Source organism: Larus michahellis, chromosome 15 (assembly GCF_964199755.1).
Source record: "Larus michahellis chromosome 15, bLarMic1.1, whole genome shotgun sequence".
In the NCBI taxonomy this organism is placed as follows: domain Eukaryota; kingdom Metazoa; phylum Chordata; class Aves; order Charadriiformes; family Laridae; genus Larus; species Larus michahellis.
Genome location: NC_133910.1, coordinates 8,619,601 through 8,639,874, shown reverse-complemented (window position 1 = coordinate 8,639,874; position 20,274 = coordinate 8,619,601). Strand labels below are relative to the sequence as shown.

General features: G+C 50.5%; 1 protein-coding gene across 2 annotated transcripts in view; it reads left to right on the top strand.

The window, feature by feature from the left end:
- Positions 1-217: 217 nt before the first annotated feature.
- Positions 218-20,274, top strand: part of LMX1B (LIM homeobox transcription factor 1 beta) — a 96,766-nt gene continuing 76,709 nt past the window's right edge. For both annotated transcript variants that reach the window (XM_074608867.1, XM_074608866.1), the window contains exons 1-2: positions 218-356; positions 606-792. In XM_074608867.1, the coding sequence (XP_074464968.1) occupies positions 218-356; positions 606-792 (326 nt within the window). The remainder of the gene's footprint in view (positions 357-605; positions 793-20,274) is intronic.

Here is a 20,274-nt window from a genome sequence, read left to right as displayed (position 1 = left end):
CCATGGGCGGCGGCGCCGGCTCCTGCCTCTGCCCCCCGTCTCTGGAAGTCCAGGCAGGAAACGCTCCTCATGTCTCCCAGATAAAAATAAAAGCGACTCCCTCCTCCCGGCCGCAGAGTACCCCCGAGCTCGGCCAGACGCGGGGCTGAGCCGGCCCCGCCGCCCGGCAGCGCCTCGCCCCCGCCGCCCCGGAGCGCCGGGCCGCGCCGCCCGCCCCATGGACATCGCGACAGGTCCCGAGTCCTTGGAGAGGTGCTTCACGCGGGGCCCGTCGGACTGCTCAAAGATGCTGGACGGTATTAAAATGGAAGACCACCCTCTGCGCTCGGGTCCCGCCACGTTGGGAGTGCTGCTGGGTGAGTTGCCGCTCGCCGCTCGGCCGCGCCGGGGGCCGCCCGCGCTCCGCTCGGTGCCCGGGGCTGCGCTCGGCGGGGCCGGGCCCGGGCTGCCGCCGGGCGCGGGACGCGCTCGCCGGCGCTTGCGGGGCTCGGCGGCGGCCGTCGCGCTCGATGCCGCGGGGGAGAGGGGCCGGGGCTGGGGCGGGGGAGCGGGACCGGGGCAGCGGGGCCGGGGCAGCGCTTGACGCCGCTCTCTGCCGTTCGCAGGGTCGGAGTGCCAACACCAGGCCGTCTGCGAGGGCTGCCAGCGGCCCATCTCGGACCGGTTCCTGATGCGGGTGAACGAGTCCTCCTGGCACGAGGAGTGCCTGCAGTGCGCGGCGTGTCAGCAAGCCCTCACCACCTCCTGCTACTTCCGGGACCGAAAGCTCTACTGCAAGCAGGACTACCAACAGTAAGAGCGCGGGGCCCGCCGCGGAGCCGCCGCCGCCGCCGGGGACCCCGGCCCGCCGCCGCGCCGCGGGGCTCGGGGCGCACTTCCGAGCGGGCCGATGCCGGAGCCCGGCGGAGCGGGGACACGCCGCGCCGGGGCCCGCGGCTGCGCGGGTGGCGGCCCCGGCGAGCGGGGAGCCCCGGGACCGGGCGGCGCGACGGGCTGGGGCCGGGCGGCGGCGGGTGCGACCGGAGGAACTTTGAGCCGCAGCGCCGGTCCCGGGCAGGGAGCTGCCCGCCGCTCCGCAGCGCTCGGACCCGCCGCCGGCCGGGACCCTGCGGCGCCGTCGGAGGGGGGCGGCGGCGGGGCGGCCCGTTTCGGCTCGGCCCGGCTCTGCCCCGCTTGGCCCGGCCGCCGCGGCTCGGGCAGCGCCGCGCTCGGAGCCACCCCGCGGGGCCCTTCTGCCCGGGGCCGGCCCCGTCACCCCGCCGCCCGCAGCCCCGCAGCCGCGCCGGGAGCCCCGCGGAGCGGCCCCGGGCGCTGACCTGCCCGCGGAGCGGGACAGCCGATGCCCGGCAGGGCCGTCGGTGCGCTCCCGGTGCCAGCCCGGGCGCGGGGCCGGGCCGTCCCGTCCCGCCCGTCGGGCGCGGAGGGTGCGGTGCCCACGGGGACCGGCGCCGGCCGAGCCTCCGCGGCCGCGGCAGGAGGAACCCGGCGCTGGCTCCGGCCCTCCCGGCCCGGGCGCTGCCCGCGCTTTATTCCGCTTTATCCCCAAATGTCAGGCTTTGTCGGGAGGCGGCCCCCCGCCGCGCCGCGTCCCTGCGCGGAGACAGAGCCCCTGCCCCGCGCCGCGTTTGTCCTCCCCTGCAGAAGCCCACTTCATGCTTGTCACCGAAATTGAGGATCCTTTTTGTGCCGGGAGGGGGGCGAACATGGGCACTTCAATCACTAGGACATAATATGGCTCTGCTAGAAGTCTGGCAACAAACAAAGAACAACAACTATTGGTTTGCATCAACTTTTGTCAGGCATTCAGCAGGCTTCCAGAAAGGCCTGAAGTGGCTTAGTGGCAACAATGTGCATTTCATAGCTACAGCATGAAAATCCATCTCCATGGAAACTGGTAGTAAATGCTAACATGACATGCTGAGTATAAATATTGTTAGGGTTATAACTCTTGTATAAATGGCCCAGATAAATGTCCCCCTGTTTAGGAATTACAACAAAACGTGTTATTTCATACTGCAGCCCTCACCAGCACGCTACCAGAGAGTCTGCCACGGGCCTGGGCGCTTCACACGAAAATAACCCGGAGCTTTCCTGCGCTGGGCCGCTGCAGTCCTGCCCTGGCAGGGGCCGGGGCTGCAGCGTCTTCTGCGTTTTCTCATACCCTTGCGTAGGAAGCACATCCACACACTTTGGCTCTTATTCCACGCAAAATAAAATGCCCCGTGGTAGCTATAGCTGTAGATCAATGAAACTTCTGGCTCTGTGTATCTCTACCTTAGATATTTTTGTTAATTAGGAAAGAATTCAGAAGAGTCTTTAGGCTACCTAAAAAAAGCATTATTTGGCAATGTAAATATTTACATTAATTACAAACAAATATACCCTCTGAGTCCCATCTTTAGTTTCTGTAAAATAAAGGATCACGCTTTGCTATTTAAAAAGCAATATCATGGACTATTGGTTTGTAAAAGCAAAAATACTTTTCTGACTGAAAACAGAAATGTCACCGCTTCAGAACTTTCTGTATTATCAAAGGTGTCCAATTGTATAGGGGGGAAACGGGGTAACCAGGCTGACGAGCAATAAAAAGATATCAACATGTTAGCCTTTGTTGAATCCCAGCACCTAGTGTGACATTACATGGTAACCTGCTGTGTGTGCCCCTAAGGACTGACAGCAGCAGCAGCTCAGGCAAAGGGGAGGGGAGACACGGTAAATCAAAATTTGTTTTCTCTGAAATTTTATTAGCCCGAAAGAGCAAACACACAAAACTACGTGGACGTTGTTGGTGTGCTTTCCCTGTCTGCTGCCTTTTAGACTCAGAGAAATATTCTTTTATGATGGCTGAAGGATAAAAATAGCTATTCATACATGCAGGCGGTTGGGTTTGCGATGCAGCTGATCAGTTTTATCAGTGAGAGTGCGGAGGGAGGAGTGAAGCCATGAGCGAGTTGTGCAGGTCGTCTCCAGCGTGCGGGTACAGCCATCATCCCGTGCTCTAACGTACCGGGATGTGAAATGCCTGTATGCTAAGTAAGCGTGCTTTGGGGCGGTGAGATGGAACGGTATCAGTAAAATCAGATGCTTCTTGTTATCCTGAGTCCTATTTACAGATCTCTGGGAAAAAAAAAAAAAAAGAGGGAGAATAGAGATTACTTAAATATCTTAGTTACTGAAATTTGCTTTAAATAGATTTTTTTGTACATAGTAATGTAATTTAAAGGTCAGATTTCTCCAGAACTCCCAGGACTATAATCAAGTGCTGCGTGTATATCTTTGGAAAACTGGTGTCTCGTCTTTCTAATGAAAGCAAGCTTCTGATGGGTCAGATATCAGACCTTAAACCTTTCACTGGGTCAGGAATGATTACTGCCCATCCTTGCATGAGGGCATTTCACATTAGGGGGAAGGGTAAAAACATTTTTCTATTTTTTTTTTTTTTTTAATAAAAACGTTGGCCGTTTGAAGCTACCCCTATGCTTGGAATGTTAGAATAAATCCTGGGGGAGATGGATTAGTGGCCCAAGCACAGTTTGAAGTAGTCAGAGGTGCCTGATAAGTGTAATTCATCACAAGAATATCATCGGTACATCAGTGGGACCAGCATCTAAGCTGTACGTGTATTTTTGACTTTTTTACACAAGAGATTCAACAAATTTGTGCACGATTACATCCTCATCTTTTAATTTAATGCAACGTACTTATTTTGCTAAAATTTAATATTTTGAGGGTCACAGGTACATGTGATTGCAAGGTTCTTAAGGGGAAAAAAACCCAGAGTAGCACAATGGCACCAGGGAGGCTGACTCTCGCAAGCCCAAGCCAAACAGAATCTCTTTGATTTTAATGAGAGCTTTGCCAAATTGCAGGATTGTTGCACATTTGGAACCTTACACTTTTTTTTGTTTAAAAGAAGTTTTCTTTCTGACAAACTGAAACCTTCAGAGTGAATGTTTATCAAAAATGGGGGGGCTGCAGTGGTTGTATTCTGGTTCTTTGCTTAAATGAATTTATTTATTGTACTGCTCATAACAGTGCTTCCTGCTATAAAACATTAATAATTATAAATATTACATTTCTTTTCCCATTTGTATATTTAAAATTTTTTGTGATTGCGCTTTTCTGGTTTGTTTTGATTTCGCTTCTCAGTGTTACGTAACGATTTGCACTAGTTATTGCTGATATTAAAAGAAAAGATATGCTCTGAAAAATCCTGTTTCAGGTTCCATATTTCGTATGTAAGAAATGCATATAATTTGTAGAAAGATCCATGTTCCTATTCTAGCTTTGGAAATGCAGGCTGTAAAAGAGGTCATTTATTCAAGGGATAGCATAGCAAACAATCACAGTTGCTCTTTCATAATTTTTCACTAATGCATTCTAAGTTTTGCTTGGGGTGGGAAAGAGAAATATTTAGGTTTTTGTTAGATTCTTCAAAATATGTCAGGCGTTGTTTTAGCATTGTTGTTGGATGCTATTAAAAAGGTCTTACTGTATATTTCTGTTCTGTCTTTATACTCTTCTTCATCTTTGAGCCCGTTCTGGTCAGTGACCAGGCTCGTTTTTTATGTCCAATCAGCCCGGAGCAGCACGTACCTCGCAGGAAGGAAAGGAAACGCTGCGAAGCCTCGTTGCTGTAGGGAACTGTTACCCTCCCCGGATTCTGGGAATTCTTTCACATGAGTATAATGCTGAGGCTGATGTTTCCCAGTTCAGTTGCGTTTTATATTTGAAATAAGACAAAAGCTTCCCGTTGGTAAATGTCTCTTATTTTTGTGAATGTTATTTTTCTTGCAGAGAGGGCGAGCGCGTGTCTGTCGCGAGCGCGGGCTGTGGAATGTAGGCAGGATCCGTGGTGCCAGAGGTGACTCGAGCTCCCAGATGCTGCTGCGTGCAGAACGGGCAATGGCTATTCGCTAACAGGAAGATTTTATTTGTTTTCAGTTTTAGTTTGTTTTTTTTTTTTTTTTTTTTAACTGAGGAGCACCAGACGTGTTGTTACGCTCATCAGTGCAATCGTTCATCATGTGGACTCGGGAAAATTGTGTAGAGCCGTGGTGTCCCCCTGCGCTTCGCTGGCCTCTGGCGTCAGGCTGGCACTGGTCCCCGTGCCTGTGTCATTGGGAAACAGCGTAAAAGTGATTGAAACTTAGGGATGAGGAGTAGCCTAAGCACATGCCCAGGACATGGAGTAATGATTAAAGTTATGTCATCCGCTAAAAATGCTTTTAAAAGTCGCTGAAGTACTCTGGCATTTTTGCTGAAAATCCAACCAGCCCCGCGCCCTCGGACACATCAGCCCTGTTAAAAATCCTCTGTACGACCAGGCTTTCGTAGCGCCTCGAAACAATCCCGAAAGCGGGAGCGTTGAGGAAACGCAGCGGTTATTTCTGCCGGTGACGTCAGCAGAGTGGCCCCGGCGGGGCCGAGCCCCCGCGGTGCCCCGGTGTCAGCGGGGGTCGGTGGCGGCGGCGCGGGGGCTGCGGGGCAGGTAACGGCGCGGCCGCGGGAGCCGCCGCCACCGGCCCGGAGCTGAGTCAATACGAGTGGGGCGCTGCGGGGGGAACATGTTTTGGGAATTTGGGGAGACATTTTGGTTTTCTGCTACAATCATGGTAACCTTATCGGACAAAATAATTGCGATGGTAATAGGTAATTTGCACTAATTCGTGGTAGAAAATGATAGGGAGGATCTGTCTGCGATGTAGGCAATATGCAGTTAGATTAATAGGAGTATAATTTATAATGCTTAACTACCGACCTGAGAAAAAATAACTAATAAATATGAAATATACTGCAAAAATTTCTTAACTGAAATATACAACAAATGGGAACATTTTGTATTCTGTTTAGAAATCACGTCTATTATTTTTTGGCCTAAACTTTTGAACTAGTTCAAAGGCATACGTCACACCTCTTCAACTATCAATAATATATCATGAGAAAATAGCTGGATTATAATGTCTCTTTCTAGACTAATTATGTGATTAGTGTATTTCAGTTGTAAATATACACCCCTCCTGCTTGTCTCTGTTGTGGGACAGCCTATAAAGCGTGGTACGTCTTAAAATGCTTTCTGCTCTGGTGAACTGGGAAAGGTGGGCACGTATTTAGGAACAACTAGAGGCTGCTTAATTTAGCCAGATAGCTGGGAAGAAATATTCAGGAGGAAAAGGAGCGTGCTCTTCGCAATGCAGCTGTGATTTTTATTTTTCACTCCAGACAGAATTCAGATTTGTACTAAATCTGCTGCGTCTTGTTGTAGCAGGAGTTGATTTCATTTTATTTAATATCTCCTTCTGTGGGGACGCAGGGTGCAGCAGCGGCGGTCGGTGGCCAGTGGGAGGGTGGGTTCCCGCACCCCAGTGGCGGTTGGGTGCGGGGGGACGGGCCCCCCCCAGCCCCACACAGGCCGAGCCCCGCACGGGGGCACAGGCTCGTAGCCCTCCTGCCCCCCGCACGCATGCAGGGCAGCCCCCGGGCGCTTGCTGACATGCTGGGGGGCGGAATTTGGGGGGAAAGAGAGGGATCAGTGAAGTACTTCATTTTTCTTATCAGTGCCGGGCCAAGCGCAGGCGGGTGCGTTTTCCGTCTGTTTGCCCCGCGCTCCTGGCGCTGCTCCGTTCTCGGGGCAGTTTCGGAAGAATGTGGTGTGTAAATATAACGGCAATATTTTGTGATAACATTAGAAAGGGATTTTCTACTGCTTGGGCTGGCTTGGACCATCTCACCAGTTCCGTAAAATGCAGATTCACAAAAAGGCTGTGAATTTTAAACCCCACTGAGGCGGAAAAAGACCATTACAGTGTCCTCTGTAAAGGGGGTGCTAGTTCAAACGACGTCCTTGCAGAAAAGCCAGGGATAAATGCTTCTCTTTGACTACGTTTTTTTCCCCCCACATGATATGTCATGTTATTGCTTAAGTGAGGTAAGAAAGCAAGCAAGCAAGTAAATAAATAAAACTGTGAAGTGAATTGTACAGTAATCTCCAGTAAAGGTAAACAAAGCAGGTATTGCTCTTGGAAGGTTTCGTGTGGTGGAAAGGTTTTTTTGGCATGGTTTGGGGATGATTGCATTACTCACGAGGCAAAGATTGACTCATAATGAAATGACAGTTTCTTGTTCGTTACAAAATATAAAAACTCCACATTTGTTCTGAAACAAAAAATAAGGTTAGTTATAAGTAACAATGTGACGTGAACCTTGACAGCTGAGTCTCTAGCAGCCAAATAATGAAATTAGAGGAGTTACTTAGGATTTAGGTGGGTGCAATTAAGAAGAGAAATTTCCTTTCTTTAAGTGAATTGGAATAAATATATCAAGTGGGCAGAGAATGATTATTGAATATGTGCCTTCCAGACTACGTAATTGTGATATGCTATATCTAAAGCTATGAATTAAAACTGATTTTTTTTTTTTTATAAAAAAGTATTAGAATTATTTTTAGAAAGCAGAGGCGTTTTCTGAGCTAAGATACTTTAAAAAAATGTAACAGGGGGATAAGATTATTTTGCAGCAGTGGGAGCTTTAACAGCACTGGTAACATTTAGGGAAGGAGATGCCACTTTTCTCCATTTTTAACTAAGTAAAAAAATAAGTGAACAACTTCATATCTAATTTAAAATAGATGTTGAAAGTAAAGATAGACTTCTGAGTTTGAGAACAGAGGCCATCAGAGAGAAAAAAAATGACAAAACTTGTAAAGTGAGCTCACTTTTGGTTTTAAATGTAATGCTCTTTGGTGTTTATAACTGCGTGCTATATAGATCTAAATCTCGCATGCCTTGTTCAGGCAAATTATCCACTGTTTCTAGATGCCTCTATAAATTCAACATAAAATTAAAATGGATATTTGATTATTATTTTTTTTTTTAAATACTGACCTTACGTTTACTTTAAGCTCCTGGACTTGCTGTGGCTAGACTGATGTTCCTCAGATGAAACCGTGTCTTACTTTTGTTTTGCTCCGTGGTGTGCCTGCAGTTGCCCTGAGCTTACCTTGACCGACTCGCCCAGTGGCCCCAAGCGTCGCGGTGGGGGCCCGGGAGCAGCCCCTGGCCCCAGCGGGTGCTGTGAGAGGTGGGGACAAGTTCCCGCGGAGGGAGGGGTGGGGGGCGCGGACGGGGCTCCTGCTCCCCGGGCCTGGGCAGGCTGTTCTCAAACAGCCATTTTGCAAAATAGGCTCTGGTTGTTCCCAAACACCTTACTGATAGCAAATATTTCCTCCTTTTCTATGCCCAACGCATACACAGAGTACGTGTGTTGCCATCACCCTTTATTGGACGCTGAATATACCTTATAAGTAGAAAGCACCATGTGTGGCATATTATGCAATTTTAATGCAGATTATGTAGAAGCAAAACCCTTACAATGAAGTACCTTGTATGGAACATTACGTATCCGCTGTCCCAAGGTAAAACATCCGGATTGGTGTCACCAGGGGAGCCCAGGGGCTGTCCCACCAACTTTGGGAGTGAGCTGGAGACGCAGCGGCTGAGCCAGACCCGCCTGCGTCTGCTCATCGCCCCGCTCCAGGAGCTGGGGGATTTCACTCGCCTTTCAAAAACTATTTGCCCGTGGGCAACTGAACCGGTAGACGTTTGCGAGATTGCGTTACAGTAAAGGAATGGTTAATTTGATTAATTCCAGTTTGTTATTTTGTTGGTTTTGAAATTTTACAGTGATCTTCTTCATAGATACTGCAGCACTGCTACGGCATAAATTGATTAAATGCCCTTAATATCAACATGGGAACTTTTTAGGGGCTTGTACTCTGATGCTCCTGTAACATGCCAATACATTTACAGAGAACACTTGTCGTGGAGGTCATTTGCTTTGCTTCCAAAACATCATATTTTTTTTAATATGCACAAAATCTTCCTTTGCAAATGTTGACATGAACTTGTGAACATGCAATTCCTATTGACTTCAATGAGAGCCATCCTCGCTCATCAAAGGATAGAATTTGGCTCTTGATTTTACTGCAATCAGTGTATTATTTATAATGTACAGGAGTGCACGTGTACTCTCCCAGTAAGAGCTAATGGAATTTATGTGCACATGCTGAGGACCAAATCCTCCCGGTAGCTGTTTGGGAGTTTGCTTTCATGTGTTTGTTCCTTCGTGTAACCTGAATCACCGTTCACTGACGGCAAAACCAACAAAAAAACAAAACCAAAAAAAGAATAATAGTCTACATCAAGAATATATTTTTTGCAGTTGTTACTTTTATTATAGGTTTTTATGATGAAAAGAAGCAGTAGTTGAATTTGCAGAAGAAAATATTGTTTTAAAGCATTTCTAATTACAGCCAGTGGTTGCTCATTCTCTTGGACTGATAGAAACATCAGTGCTTCTTACAGTAGTTTTCCTTAGGAGCGGAGCAGTGGTGCATTCCTGCCTGTTAGCGAGGGAGCAGGTTTGTGATCGGCTGCGGGGATGGCGTTTGCTCTCCGGAGGGGGCTCGACAGAGCGCTGGCACCGCCCGCTGCCACAGCTGGAGCTGGGGTCACCGGGAGCTCCGCGGCACCGGACCCTTGGGCTGCAGCATGATACCTGCCAAAACTCGTTAGCGAGAAAGGTTACAGTTCTCATTAGCATCCACTCCACAGAGCGGTTGTTTTCAACCTGTGGGATCCTGTCCTTTGACACAAGCAGCTTGCCTACAGCCAGCGTTCTCCTGTCACCTGATAGAGCTGTTCGTGCAGCTTCCCAATCAAAGCGGCGTCTCTGGTTCCTCGTTCTCTCTCTTATGTCACAACTCTAATCCAGTTTTGGAGGAGGAGGTCACGCGGGTGCACTTGCCGAGGTTTCTTTTGACAACACATGTGAACTGAGACAAGTATTTAATTCTGTATGGTACAAAGTGGTTTATTAGCAAATCACAATAAAGCACTGTAGGAAATCATGAAACTAAGACAAACAAAGCAAACCAAAACCCTGAGACGATGGCAGAAGAGGTGAGCTACCTTCAGTTAGGGGGATGCTTCGGTACGTAAGGTCCCCGCTGTAGGTGACAGTCTGGTAGCCCCAGCATTACTCATGAATCTTCGGGATCTTGTGCAGACACCTCTTTGCAGCTGAGGATCTGTGCTGCGCCAGCGCCAGTGCAGCAGCCCCTCAGCGATTCACTCCAGTGGTAGATCCTGGCCGGGAGCAGGCCACCCTGCCTGGCTCCTGGGCCCCACCGTCAGCTTTTTGGGAGCCGCAGGAGAGGTAGGAGGTGCTGGAGGGAGCTGAGGGAAGGGGGTGATTGAGGGGGCGAGGGGTGACCAAGCTCCCAGGGTCCCACTGCGGCAGCACGGGATGGAGCCAGCTGGGCACTTGGCTCTGGTTCCACCTTGGTTACGACTTCCAGCAGCGGGGATCTGGGTTCCCTGATCTGTCCTCCCCGCCAGCATGGGGACGTTGGCGCTGCTGGCGAGCGCACGCAGCTCAACGCCGTGCGCTGGCTCCTCCTGGCCGTGCGGGTGAGCCGGGGCTCCCTGCCTGCGTGGGTGGGCTCGCGCGGGTTATCTGTGCAGCGGGGTCTGCCCGGGCATCGGGGGGCTTGTATTTCTGACCTTCCGCAGAGAGAGAGATGATCCTCCCTCTTCCTCCCCTGCTATCAATAACCGTGGTTTGCAGCCCAAGTACGCGCTCCGTGAAGGCTCCAAGGTGCAGGCAGGCTCGAGTCAGTACCTAGCTGTTACAATTTCAGAGAGAAATCTTCAGATTACCGGCGCGCACAGGGGGCTGTGAGTGCTCGCGGAGGTTCTTGCTGTACCTGTCACCGGCGCCGGGAGCGCTCCCCGTACCAAGGAGCTGGCGCTGCCAGGTCACGGGCCCTGTCGGGGTCCTGAGCCGGCAAATCCCTGCTCCCAGGGCTCCCATGAGTAATGCCATGGAAGCCAATTTCCCTGGCGTGCAGAGGCTTGTGGTGTCACGCAAGGTCAGTTTACTTACCTGACAGCAGCGCCTTGAGAGAACTCGGTGGAGCTGCTCGCTGAGGTTTTTGGGGATGGGGCTCTTCGTAGGCAAAACCCAGCCTAAATAGAAGTCGCTTAACACTGAGTTGTCTTCTCAGTTGGATCTTGGCATGGGCTTCATCTGATGACAAGAGAAGTTTGACATGTGGAGCGTACCCCCGTGGGTCAGCTCACACGGGGGTTGATGCAGGCGTGGTGGGGCCCTGTGTGAACGTCAGCGCCGGCGGCTTCCTTTGTTAAGCATCCTGACAAAGCCAAGCATGTGCTCCCCACTCCGCTGGTGGCTCTGTGGTCCTCTGCAAGCCACTTGGCTTATGACTGTACTGGGGAAAAGCAAATGTTGTATTTCGAGTGCTTCCAGTCACCTTCTGATCATTAATAATTAGAGTCCAGGGTGAGAAAGGAAGAGGGATGAGAGAGAAAGAAAGGAACGGTGAGCCAGACCTACCTCTCTGCAGAGGCCAACGCAAAGCCAGTCTGCCCTGAGCCCCAGTGAACGAGTTTTGCGTGTTTTGTGCAGCTCTCTGGAAATCTTAAGAGAAAATGTTTTTCTGAAGGGATTCTATTGATACTAATTTTATTACATGTCAGTCTGGGTTTTATTACATGCAAACAGTCACACAGGCTCAGCACCTCTTCTTTGTAACGGTGACAGAGGGGATGAAGGAAGGCTCAGTGACATTCCGGGGACCGGAGCCATACAGGGAGAACCCCCAAGCTACCCTGCCAGTAGAATTTGCGTTTGCGCCTGGGAAGGGGGAAGTGCAGCGGCTCCGGGATTGCTGCCAGCGCTGCAGGCGAGGGTGCAGACCCTGCCTGGGGGGCAGCAGGGCACCCAGTGCCATCTCGCCCTGCTGGGGCTCAGCAGCAGCTGCTGACATCCCCAGCACACGCTGGCGAGACTGGCGTGACCCTGCCTGTGTCTCCGGGGCGCAGGTCTGACGCTGTCCCAGCCCGGCGCGGTGGTGGCTCTTGGCTCTGCCACTGTCAGGGTGCCCTCTTCCAGCTCTGCCCTCGCGGGAAGCGGAGGAGAAGATGGGCAGCAGCACCCGCTCTGCCGTCGCTGTGGTGCCTGTGGCTGCTGGAGGCTCCTGGACTGCTGCTGGCATTTGCGGGTCCTGTCCCGCTCCTACAGGCTCCGGCTCGGTGAGCGTCTGCCCTGCCATCGGAGGGCGCAGCGACAAGTGTGGGCCCGGGTGCTGTTGCCCCCTGAGCTGGCTGGGAAGCCTTGCTGCAGTGCCCGGGGCAGGGGGAGGCTGCACCGGTGGCCTCAGCCACCCAGATTTCCATAGCCCAGTTCTCCCTGAGGTCTATGGAGGAAGAGCTCCCGTGTTCCGGGCATCACTTTGCCCGGGGCCATGCTACTCTTCTAAGGATTCCCCTTCTTGTCAGCCAAACATGCCGAAGCCTTGCAGTGTCTGGATACTTTCTCACTTTTATTTATTTACGCGCACATATGAGAAATTATTTACTTCATTGCTTCATTTACCAACATTTTCCCAAGCTGCAAGAAGCTGTCCGCACATTTTCCCGTTGCAAGCCATGAGCGGGTGGCAGTAAGAGTGTTGTAGCCGTGTGCTGTTTGTGCTTACCCTGGCATTCGCATGAGCACTGATGCTCGAAGCAGATATTACAGTGTCCTCCGTGTGCCTTTTGGCTCGTGTGTGTGTAAAAAGAAAAGTAATGCTGTGTTTTTTTTACAGCTGGGACACAGCATAGTACAAAAACCGGGTTATTGTAAAGAGCAATTTATGAAACGTTACAAAAGTACAAATGGAGTAAAATTATTTGAGGGAATAAATGGCATGTGAAATGTTGCCGCGATACTATCTCTACTTGGTATCGTTGGTTTGAACCTGCCGGGCTTGGTGGTTGGAGCTGCAACAAACAAGTGATTCAGCCCATGGGAGCAGAAAGCGTTAGAACCGACAGGCACGTCGTTAGTGGAGGAGCAGGAGGAATCCCACTGCTGCGGACGCCACGGCAGTGCCGTGTCCCGGTGCGCCTGGCAGAGCTGCCGTGGGAGAACGTTGCACGGAGGAGGCGGAGTTGGTATTTCAGCGGCAGCTTTCCATCATGTCCTGCGCGGGGCTGCGGGGACATGCGTGGCCTTTGCGGGGTCCCTGGGCTCCCGGGTGGGTGTTCCGAGCCCGAGGGAGCCGGCGGTGCCCTGGGGGTGTCTGGCTCCTGCCAGCCCAGTCCTTAGAGCCGGGCTGCCTCGGCCTCGCCACCCATGCCCGGGCCAGTTCCCCAGCATGGTTTTGTGGGTGTGGAATAAATTAGCCTTGATGGCGCCTGCATTAATTTGATGTGGGAGAATCCCCAGAGATTTCAGGGCAATTACAGGGAGAGCAGCCTTGCCCAGCGCAGCATCCTCCCCTTGCAGCCTGCGGAGGAGATGGCAGGACTCGGGGAGGCAGCGCCGTCACCCTGGTGGTGCCCGCTCCCTGTGCCGCCCGCCTGCAGCATCCCTGGCGGCAGAGGCCAGAGGAGGGGGATCCGTGGTCCCATGAGCCACCGCGCTCCGCGGCTGGCCCAGCGCGATGGGACCGAGCGTTGGGCGGTAGAGGAGCTCACTGGGCTGATCCCTGTCTTACAGAAAGGTTGGAAAACGAGCCCAAGGCAAGCAAGCTGTCTTCATTTCATACATGTCCTGTGAATATTGGTTGTCTAGCATAATTGAAGCCTGTTCCATTTGTGGCTTTTTTCTTACTTAAAAATTCAGCTCGTATTTTGGCAGGGGTTTGTCTGAGCGCGTAGCGGATACATTCAATGACAAGAGCTATAACATTCAATTTGTTGGATGCCACAATTAAACCTCAGCTTTTTCACCCAGCCATCTGAAAGCCAATTGCGAGTTGTCAGTCAAGCAAGAATACACACAAACAAGGGCAGTACATAGCCCCGGATCCTAACAATGTGATTTTCATCGCCTTACCAGTCTTTGGGGAGTCTTCAGCTTCCATCTGGAAGTACCTTCAACCCTTTCCAGCTACGGATCTTGAAATAGCTAGAACAGAGAGAAAACCAAAATTACATGGAGTTTATTGCCATTTCAGAAGGAAAAAAGTGTTTGAAAAAGTTTATTCAGGAAGCCAGGGGAAGTTAAGTGGGAGACATTTGCCATTTCATCAGTCTGTTGGTGATAGCCATTCATGTCATAAATGGCTTGTGTCATTTGATGCCAAAAATAACACAATTTTCCTCCCCAAAGGCCTATAGGGTTTTTTTGCAATAAATGTTTATTTGTTAATAATATACTTTAAACAGCCCAGTCTTGACCTCAAGTCTCCAAAAGAATCCATCTTCTCTCTGAAAAATCCTACAAAGTTTGTGTAATTTTTTCTGGGAAGGTGTAATTGATGGCGCAGTGAAGGGTAGTGTGTTTGCTTTAACTACTGCAGCTGCGTGGATTAACTGTTTATAAGGGCCTACTGTGCTTTGAATGGCTACTTTCTTAGATTTCAAGCTTTAGTTGACAGCACTTCCTAATGGTTCCTTGGATTTGCTTAAGTTCGATCAGTAAAAACAAATTTCTGCGCTTAGCTCACCCATTGTTCTTTCCTCGTTGCTGCTTTGAAAGGTTTTAAACATTCGTTTTTAGGAGTTTGGTTTCATTGATTAGCCCGCGCCCTGCGGCGTTGCCAATGGAGGTGGCCAGGAGAACTACCTGCCGGAGCCGAGCGGGGCCATCGTGTGCCACGTCTCCTGTTGGCTTCAGAAAAAACGTAAGGGAGGTTTGGGTGCGTAGCAAATAACCTGTATGCAGATATTTTTGACAGCCTTTCTCAATTTAGTAATTGGAGTCCCTAGAGTCTAACGCAGAACTGACAGGTATGAAATATGTGTGATTAAATATTTGAAAATGTAAGGAAGGATTTTGTAAATATGCGTAATATAGAAACCGTTGTTTTGAGAGAAAATAGTAAGTCAGGTAATTCATCTATAATATGTTGCACTGTTTTGAAATAGCTTTCCCGAAAGCTGGAGTTCGATTTCCACGGGCAAAGCGTTTGTGGAATGCCAGGGGCATGTGGCCGACCGCCGGTAATGTAACAATTGTCTTTTCACTAAATCACCGACTACCACCGATTTAACCAATGTTAAATCACATTTTTCAGCTGCTTTTGTTCTGCCATCAACCCCTCTGATCCTTCTCTCTTAGGATTTTTCATGCGTACTTTTACTAAAAAAGCAAAGTATTAAGACATTTGTCAGAATTTTTTTGTTAATCCTTAAATGAAAACGTGGTTTTCTTGAAGAACTCTGGACGACTTATTTTCTTTAAGATCATCTGAGTTATGGGAGAGAATTACACGTTTAATTTCTCAAAGCATTTCAGCTTAAAGTGCTAGTTTGTTCTCAGTCAGGCAGGCACTTGGATGAAATAAGGAACAGTATGTGTAAAATGAATGGAATTCATTTTTTCTTTAAACATTTCATGTTTGTGGAGCTAAATTATTTGGATAATATGCACACTCGGGTACTTTGGGTAAAACTTATTTTAGTGGGACTCTGTGGCACTAAATGGCAGTAGTCATTTACTGGGAATATGTTTGTAGTTTATTAATTATGACAATTGTATGATGCTTTAAAAAGATATATTTTGAGAAGCACAGCTTCTGGCTTGGGCTGTCATCCTGCACGTTAATAAGGCGGTTAATTTTACTCGGTCTCTTCGGCACCTATTTATAAGGTAAAGTTACACGCACAGCTAGGTGGAGAACTGGGGGCCCGAGGGTAACTAAACTGCTCGTTTACTTCCCAGAGGCATTTTCTGGGTCAATCTGGGCCACAGAAACCTGAGCAGCTCTTCTGGGCTGGCAAAGGCTCGCCTCATCTTGGGGTCCATTTTGGGGTTTGCAGGATAAACTTCTTGACCTTCAGTTTAGCCCTTGTTGGATCAGTCCTGTTAAAGCAAGATCATGTCCAAGCTTTCTTTCCCAAACTGAAAATATTTGGAAAATAGCTTTAAAACTTTGCACGGCATCCTGCTCCTCTGCTGCTTCTGGCACTGCTGGGGAGTTGGAGCCAGAGGAACAGCGGGGCTGTGGCGTTCCCCCCGCAGGGTGGGTGCTGGCGGGGACGGCAGCGAGGGCGGCGCGTGGCTCCTCCTGGCCCTGGAGATTCCCAGCGCCGGGCTGCAGACGTGTGCTCGGAGCGGTGCCGTGCGGCGAGCACGCGTGGCGTGACAGCGGGCAGCACCACGGCCTCCTTTGGGGCAGAGCGACGGCTGGGGTGTCCTGGGGAGGTTGGAGGACCGTGGATGAGGATGTGAGTCCTGTGCATGCCCGGGCAGTGCTTGGTGTGGCCAGGGCAGGAGCATGCTTATGTGCCGCTTGCCCGCACGGCCACGCCATGTCCAGCTCCAAGGGTGTCCAGGGACAGCGGTGTCAGAGCCACCCCCTCTGCACCAGGGCTTGGGGTCTTCTCATGGGGCCGAGGGTCCTCTCCTCCTCCTCTCTGCCCACAAGGGAGTACTGTGCCTTCCTCTGGGGCGCGGGAGAGCGGCGCTGCCGGGGCTCCTCCACCACCCCGGCCCCGCTCCCGGCCAGGCCCTCGCCATAGTGCGGCAGGTCCCGGGCGCCGCGGTGCACGCAGGGGATGCAGGCGCTGACGCTCCCCAAGTCGCCCCTCCGGGCTCCGGAGAAGTCTCTCCTGATTCATTCCCGGTGTGTGCGGTGACTCACGCTGTCAGCATCAGCTGCTTGTTTGTGAAACCGAAAAGAAACAACCTGAAATTGGCTGAAACAGCCACGTTACTAAGGCTAATATGGATTTGCTCCTGTAAGAGGATTTTAAAAGTCTCCCTTTGTTTGTTGCACAGACTGAGCTTTGCCATTTTTTAGTCTTTTTGTCACTTACTTTGGTATTAAAGCAACTGACATAACATTTAACTTTATCCTCGTGCATGAGCACTCCTGCTAATTAATTCAGTAACTCTTTTGACCTTCTGTTTAAAAGATTTCAACTGGTGCTGTTTCGGCACAGGCGCTGCCACCCTTCAGGATCCTTAGCCATTCACTTGTTATGAGCGTGGCTATAGGGTAGGTGGCTTGCATCTTTGTGCCGTTATATTCTTGTAATAGCTAACATTAACAAAGTTAAATGGACAAATGAACAAGAGAAAGAGAAGAAAAGCAAAGGAGCAATTAAATGTAACTTTTCATCATGAAAAGGATTTTGCTGGTTTATCTTCTAATAAGATTATGTCACCGACACAAGTACCTAGGAGCCCTTGATTGACAGCCTCCTGTACTTTTATCAGGCAGTGTGACACTAAACCTCGGGGCCTTTTGTCCGATAGAGTGAGCTCACGGAAACTTGCCATCCTAATCCCCTTATTCATGTCAAGCACAGAAAAGAAGTCCTGATCAGATGGCACCTTACAACAGTGTCACCTCCACCCCCTCGTCGCTGGATGGACGTGGGACATCTCTGGCTTTGTCCGCTCTCTGCCGTGGCTCTGTCGGAGCGGCGCTGCCGGCCGCTGCCTCCCCGGCCCCGCGCCGGGCTGGTGGGAGCCGGCACCGTTCCGTGGTCTCACCTCTCCTGTCCCGCGCTGCCCTGCCTGTGCGCGTCTGCTGCCCACTCCCACCCAGGGGAAGCTGCGTGTGGCGCAGAAAAATCCCAGGGAGGTGGCAGGAGGATTCCCAGGCTAACTTTTTTTTTGTTTGGATTTTCTTTTTATTTCTCTAAAGGAAGTAAAGCCTTTAAAGGAAAGACTTCCTTATGTATGTATGTATGTAAGACCGTGTAGTGAAATGTATCACTAAGCTTCTTCAAACCTTCCATCCAGAAACCGGAGTAAGTGGAATTAAAAAGCCCTGTCTTTTCAGAAGCACGGGATCAACATGAAGTGCAAAACGCTGTTGTTGCTCAGTGGTAATTGTTATTGGGTGTAATACTTCCCGAAGCTCAGACCAGAGTTTTATGTCCTCCTCAAACCGGTGGTACCTATAGAATTCGCTCCTAAGTGTCGTAGAAGTCAGCAATTCATCCCAATCGCTGGTATTATAAGTTTCATAGCTCCGGCCCTTTCTTAGTTGTAGGAATTCCTTTGTGCGTATCCCTGCGGTAACCTATTGCAACTAGCGGTTCCCTGCGGTGCTTTATTTACTTGTCCAACTGTTTGGAAGTCTGTTAGTCTAAAGATCAGATGCTCTGAAACAAATCTTATTACTTTAACCAGCTCTGCAAATTCTTCTTTCTCCATTTTTATTGACTTCTCTTCAGCTAGAACTAATACACATGCAGCAGGTGGGCAAGTATGTCTCTCAAAGTTTAGCCTCTCAGATTTAACATGAGAAACTATAAATCTTTTTGTTTTCCTTGGAAAATGTGGGAAACCACAGGTATTTGAAGAGTTGCCTCCTCGGTGGATTTGTGAAGTTTATACTGGTTGCTGTAATTTTTGAAACAGAAGTCTGGGAAATTTTAAAAGAATGTTGCGTTCTGGGGGATAGACTAATTACTTCTTTCTCGTGTTAAGTATTTTTTCAAGCTGTAATCAAAAGCAAGGGAATGGGAAAGTGTTAAGATTTTTTTTTTTCCTTTCATCCATCCTGGCATTACTGGTAAAGATGCTGCGTAAAAACTTCCTTCAGCTGATCTGCCAGAAGCTGGTTCAGTCGGCACTACTCACCGGTCCCAGTTCTAGAAGGCGTGTCCAGCTCCTCTGTATTTTTCATCTCTATGCACATTTTTAAAGTAATTTTAGATGTTAAAAGTCAGTGCTAATTAAATGTTTTAAGAAATTATCTTTCAGGAATTCCCCTTTCTCCTCCCCGTCCCCCCACCCAGTCTCCTGGCGACCTCGTGCTCCCCACTTTGCGCGCACATCTCATCTGCGGCAGACGTTTGCATCTCTCGTGGCACTTTCCTCCAGCAGATATCAAAGTCCTGTGCGAAGGGACCTGCCCGGGGTTCCTGCAGGCTGGGGCCTGTCCCGGGCGCGCTCGTCCCTGGGACGCACCGTTTCTTCCCATGTCTCCGAGGTCCGGGCTGCGCCAGGCGTCGGGTGGGAACGTTCTCGTGTCTGGGACGTGCAGAGCCCTTCGTGGCTGCTTCGCCTGCATCTGGTTTGCCACCTTGAGCACCGGCGGCTGCCGTCACACGGTGCGAACAAGGGAACAGACACGCTGCCGTATTTAAAAAAAAAAAAGCAAAGGAAGGAATCTGCAAGGTGGCGGCTTTCCTTCGGCAGAGCCTGTTTGCTTTAAGCGCACAGCTCTGCACGAACCTCAGAATCGGTTATCAGGTGTCCGTTTGGCAGCAAGGACGGGACCGAGTGCAGTGAGCTGGAAACGGCTTTAAATATCCACCTAATGGGTGAGGCTGGTGAAGGAGTCTGTAAAACGTCTGTGAACTTTTAACGTCAGTTAACTAATAGGTGAATTGCAGCAGACAGTGCAATGTCAGGTTGTGCTTGGGGATAAGGTTCAGTAAAAATGTAAATGGCCGTCAAAACATCCAGCTTCTCAAAGAAAGCCCCGCTGAAATGCCAGAATGGGAGTATTTTAACACATCGGAAATGTTAAAGGCAAACCAAGGTGACGCGGTTCGAGGCTGTGTGTTCGGAAAAGGTGGCTTCAGAAAGCAGTCCAGGGTCCCGTTAATCTCATGGGTTTGACTTTGTGAAGCTTGGGGGCTCTTCCCGGCTGCGGTGGGTGCCCAGGGGGCAGCAGCCCCCCTCACCGCGGTGCCTGCGCTGGGCTCCAGCGGTGACAACCCTCCGGCTGTTTCAGAAGGACGTAGGCAACGCAGCGCGTTCTGTGTCTTCCAGAGACAACCCAGCGCTCTCATGGCAGCGTGCCCCGACGTTCACAGGACCCCCTCTGCTCCTCCCGGCGCGTCCTGCGTGGCGCTGGGCCCGGAGCAGTGGACGAGGCACAGCCACCCCCCGGCGGGACCGGGGTGCTCTTCCTGTGTTAGTGGCGCTTGGTGCTAAGGCCTTCTCATTGAAAGAAAAATAACTCGTGTTTGGACCAAAAAAAAAAAAGAAAAAACCTTTGGGGATTGAATTTCAGAGCCGCCCTGCCTTCCCCTCAGCCCCCTCCCAAGGCGGCAGTGATTTGTGTGCGAGGGCCTGTGACCCAGGGAGGCATCGAGCAGCGGAGAAGGGAAACATTTGGAGTTCAGAGGGACAGTGGGTCTTGATGACCAGCGTAAGACAATGCAGATGTTTCGGATCATGAGATCTCTGATGACGACGAGAAAATGCCCCCAACAGCCCACAGGCTGTCGGGTTCTTCTCTACCGACCTTTTTTCTTTTCCATGGTGTAGTGATGCCGCGTCTCACAGGAT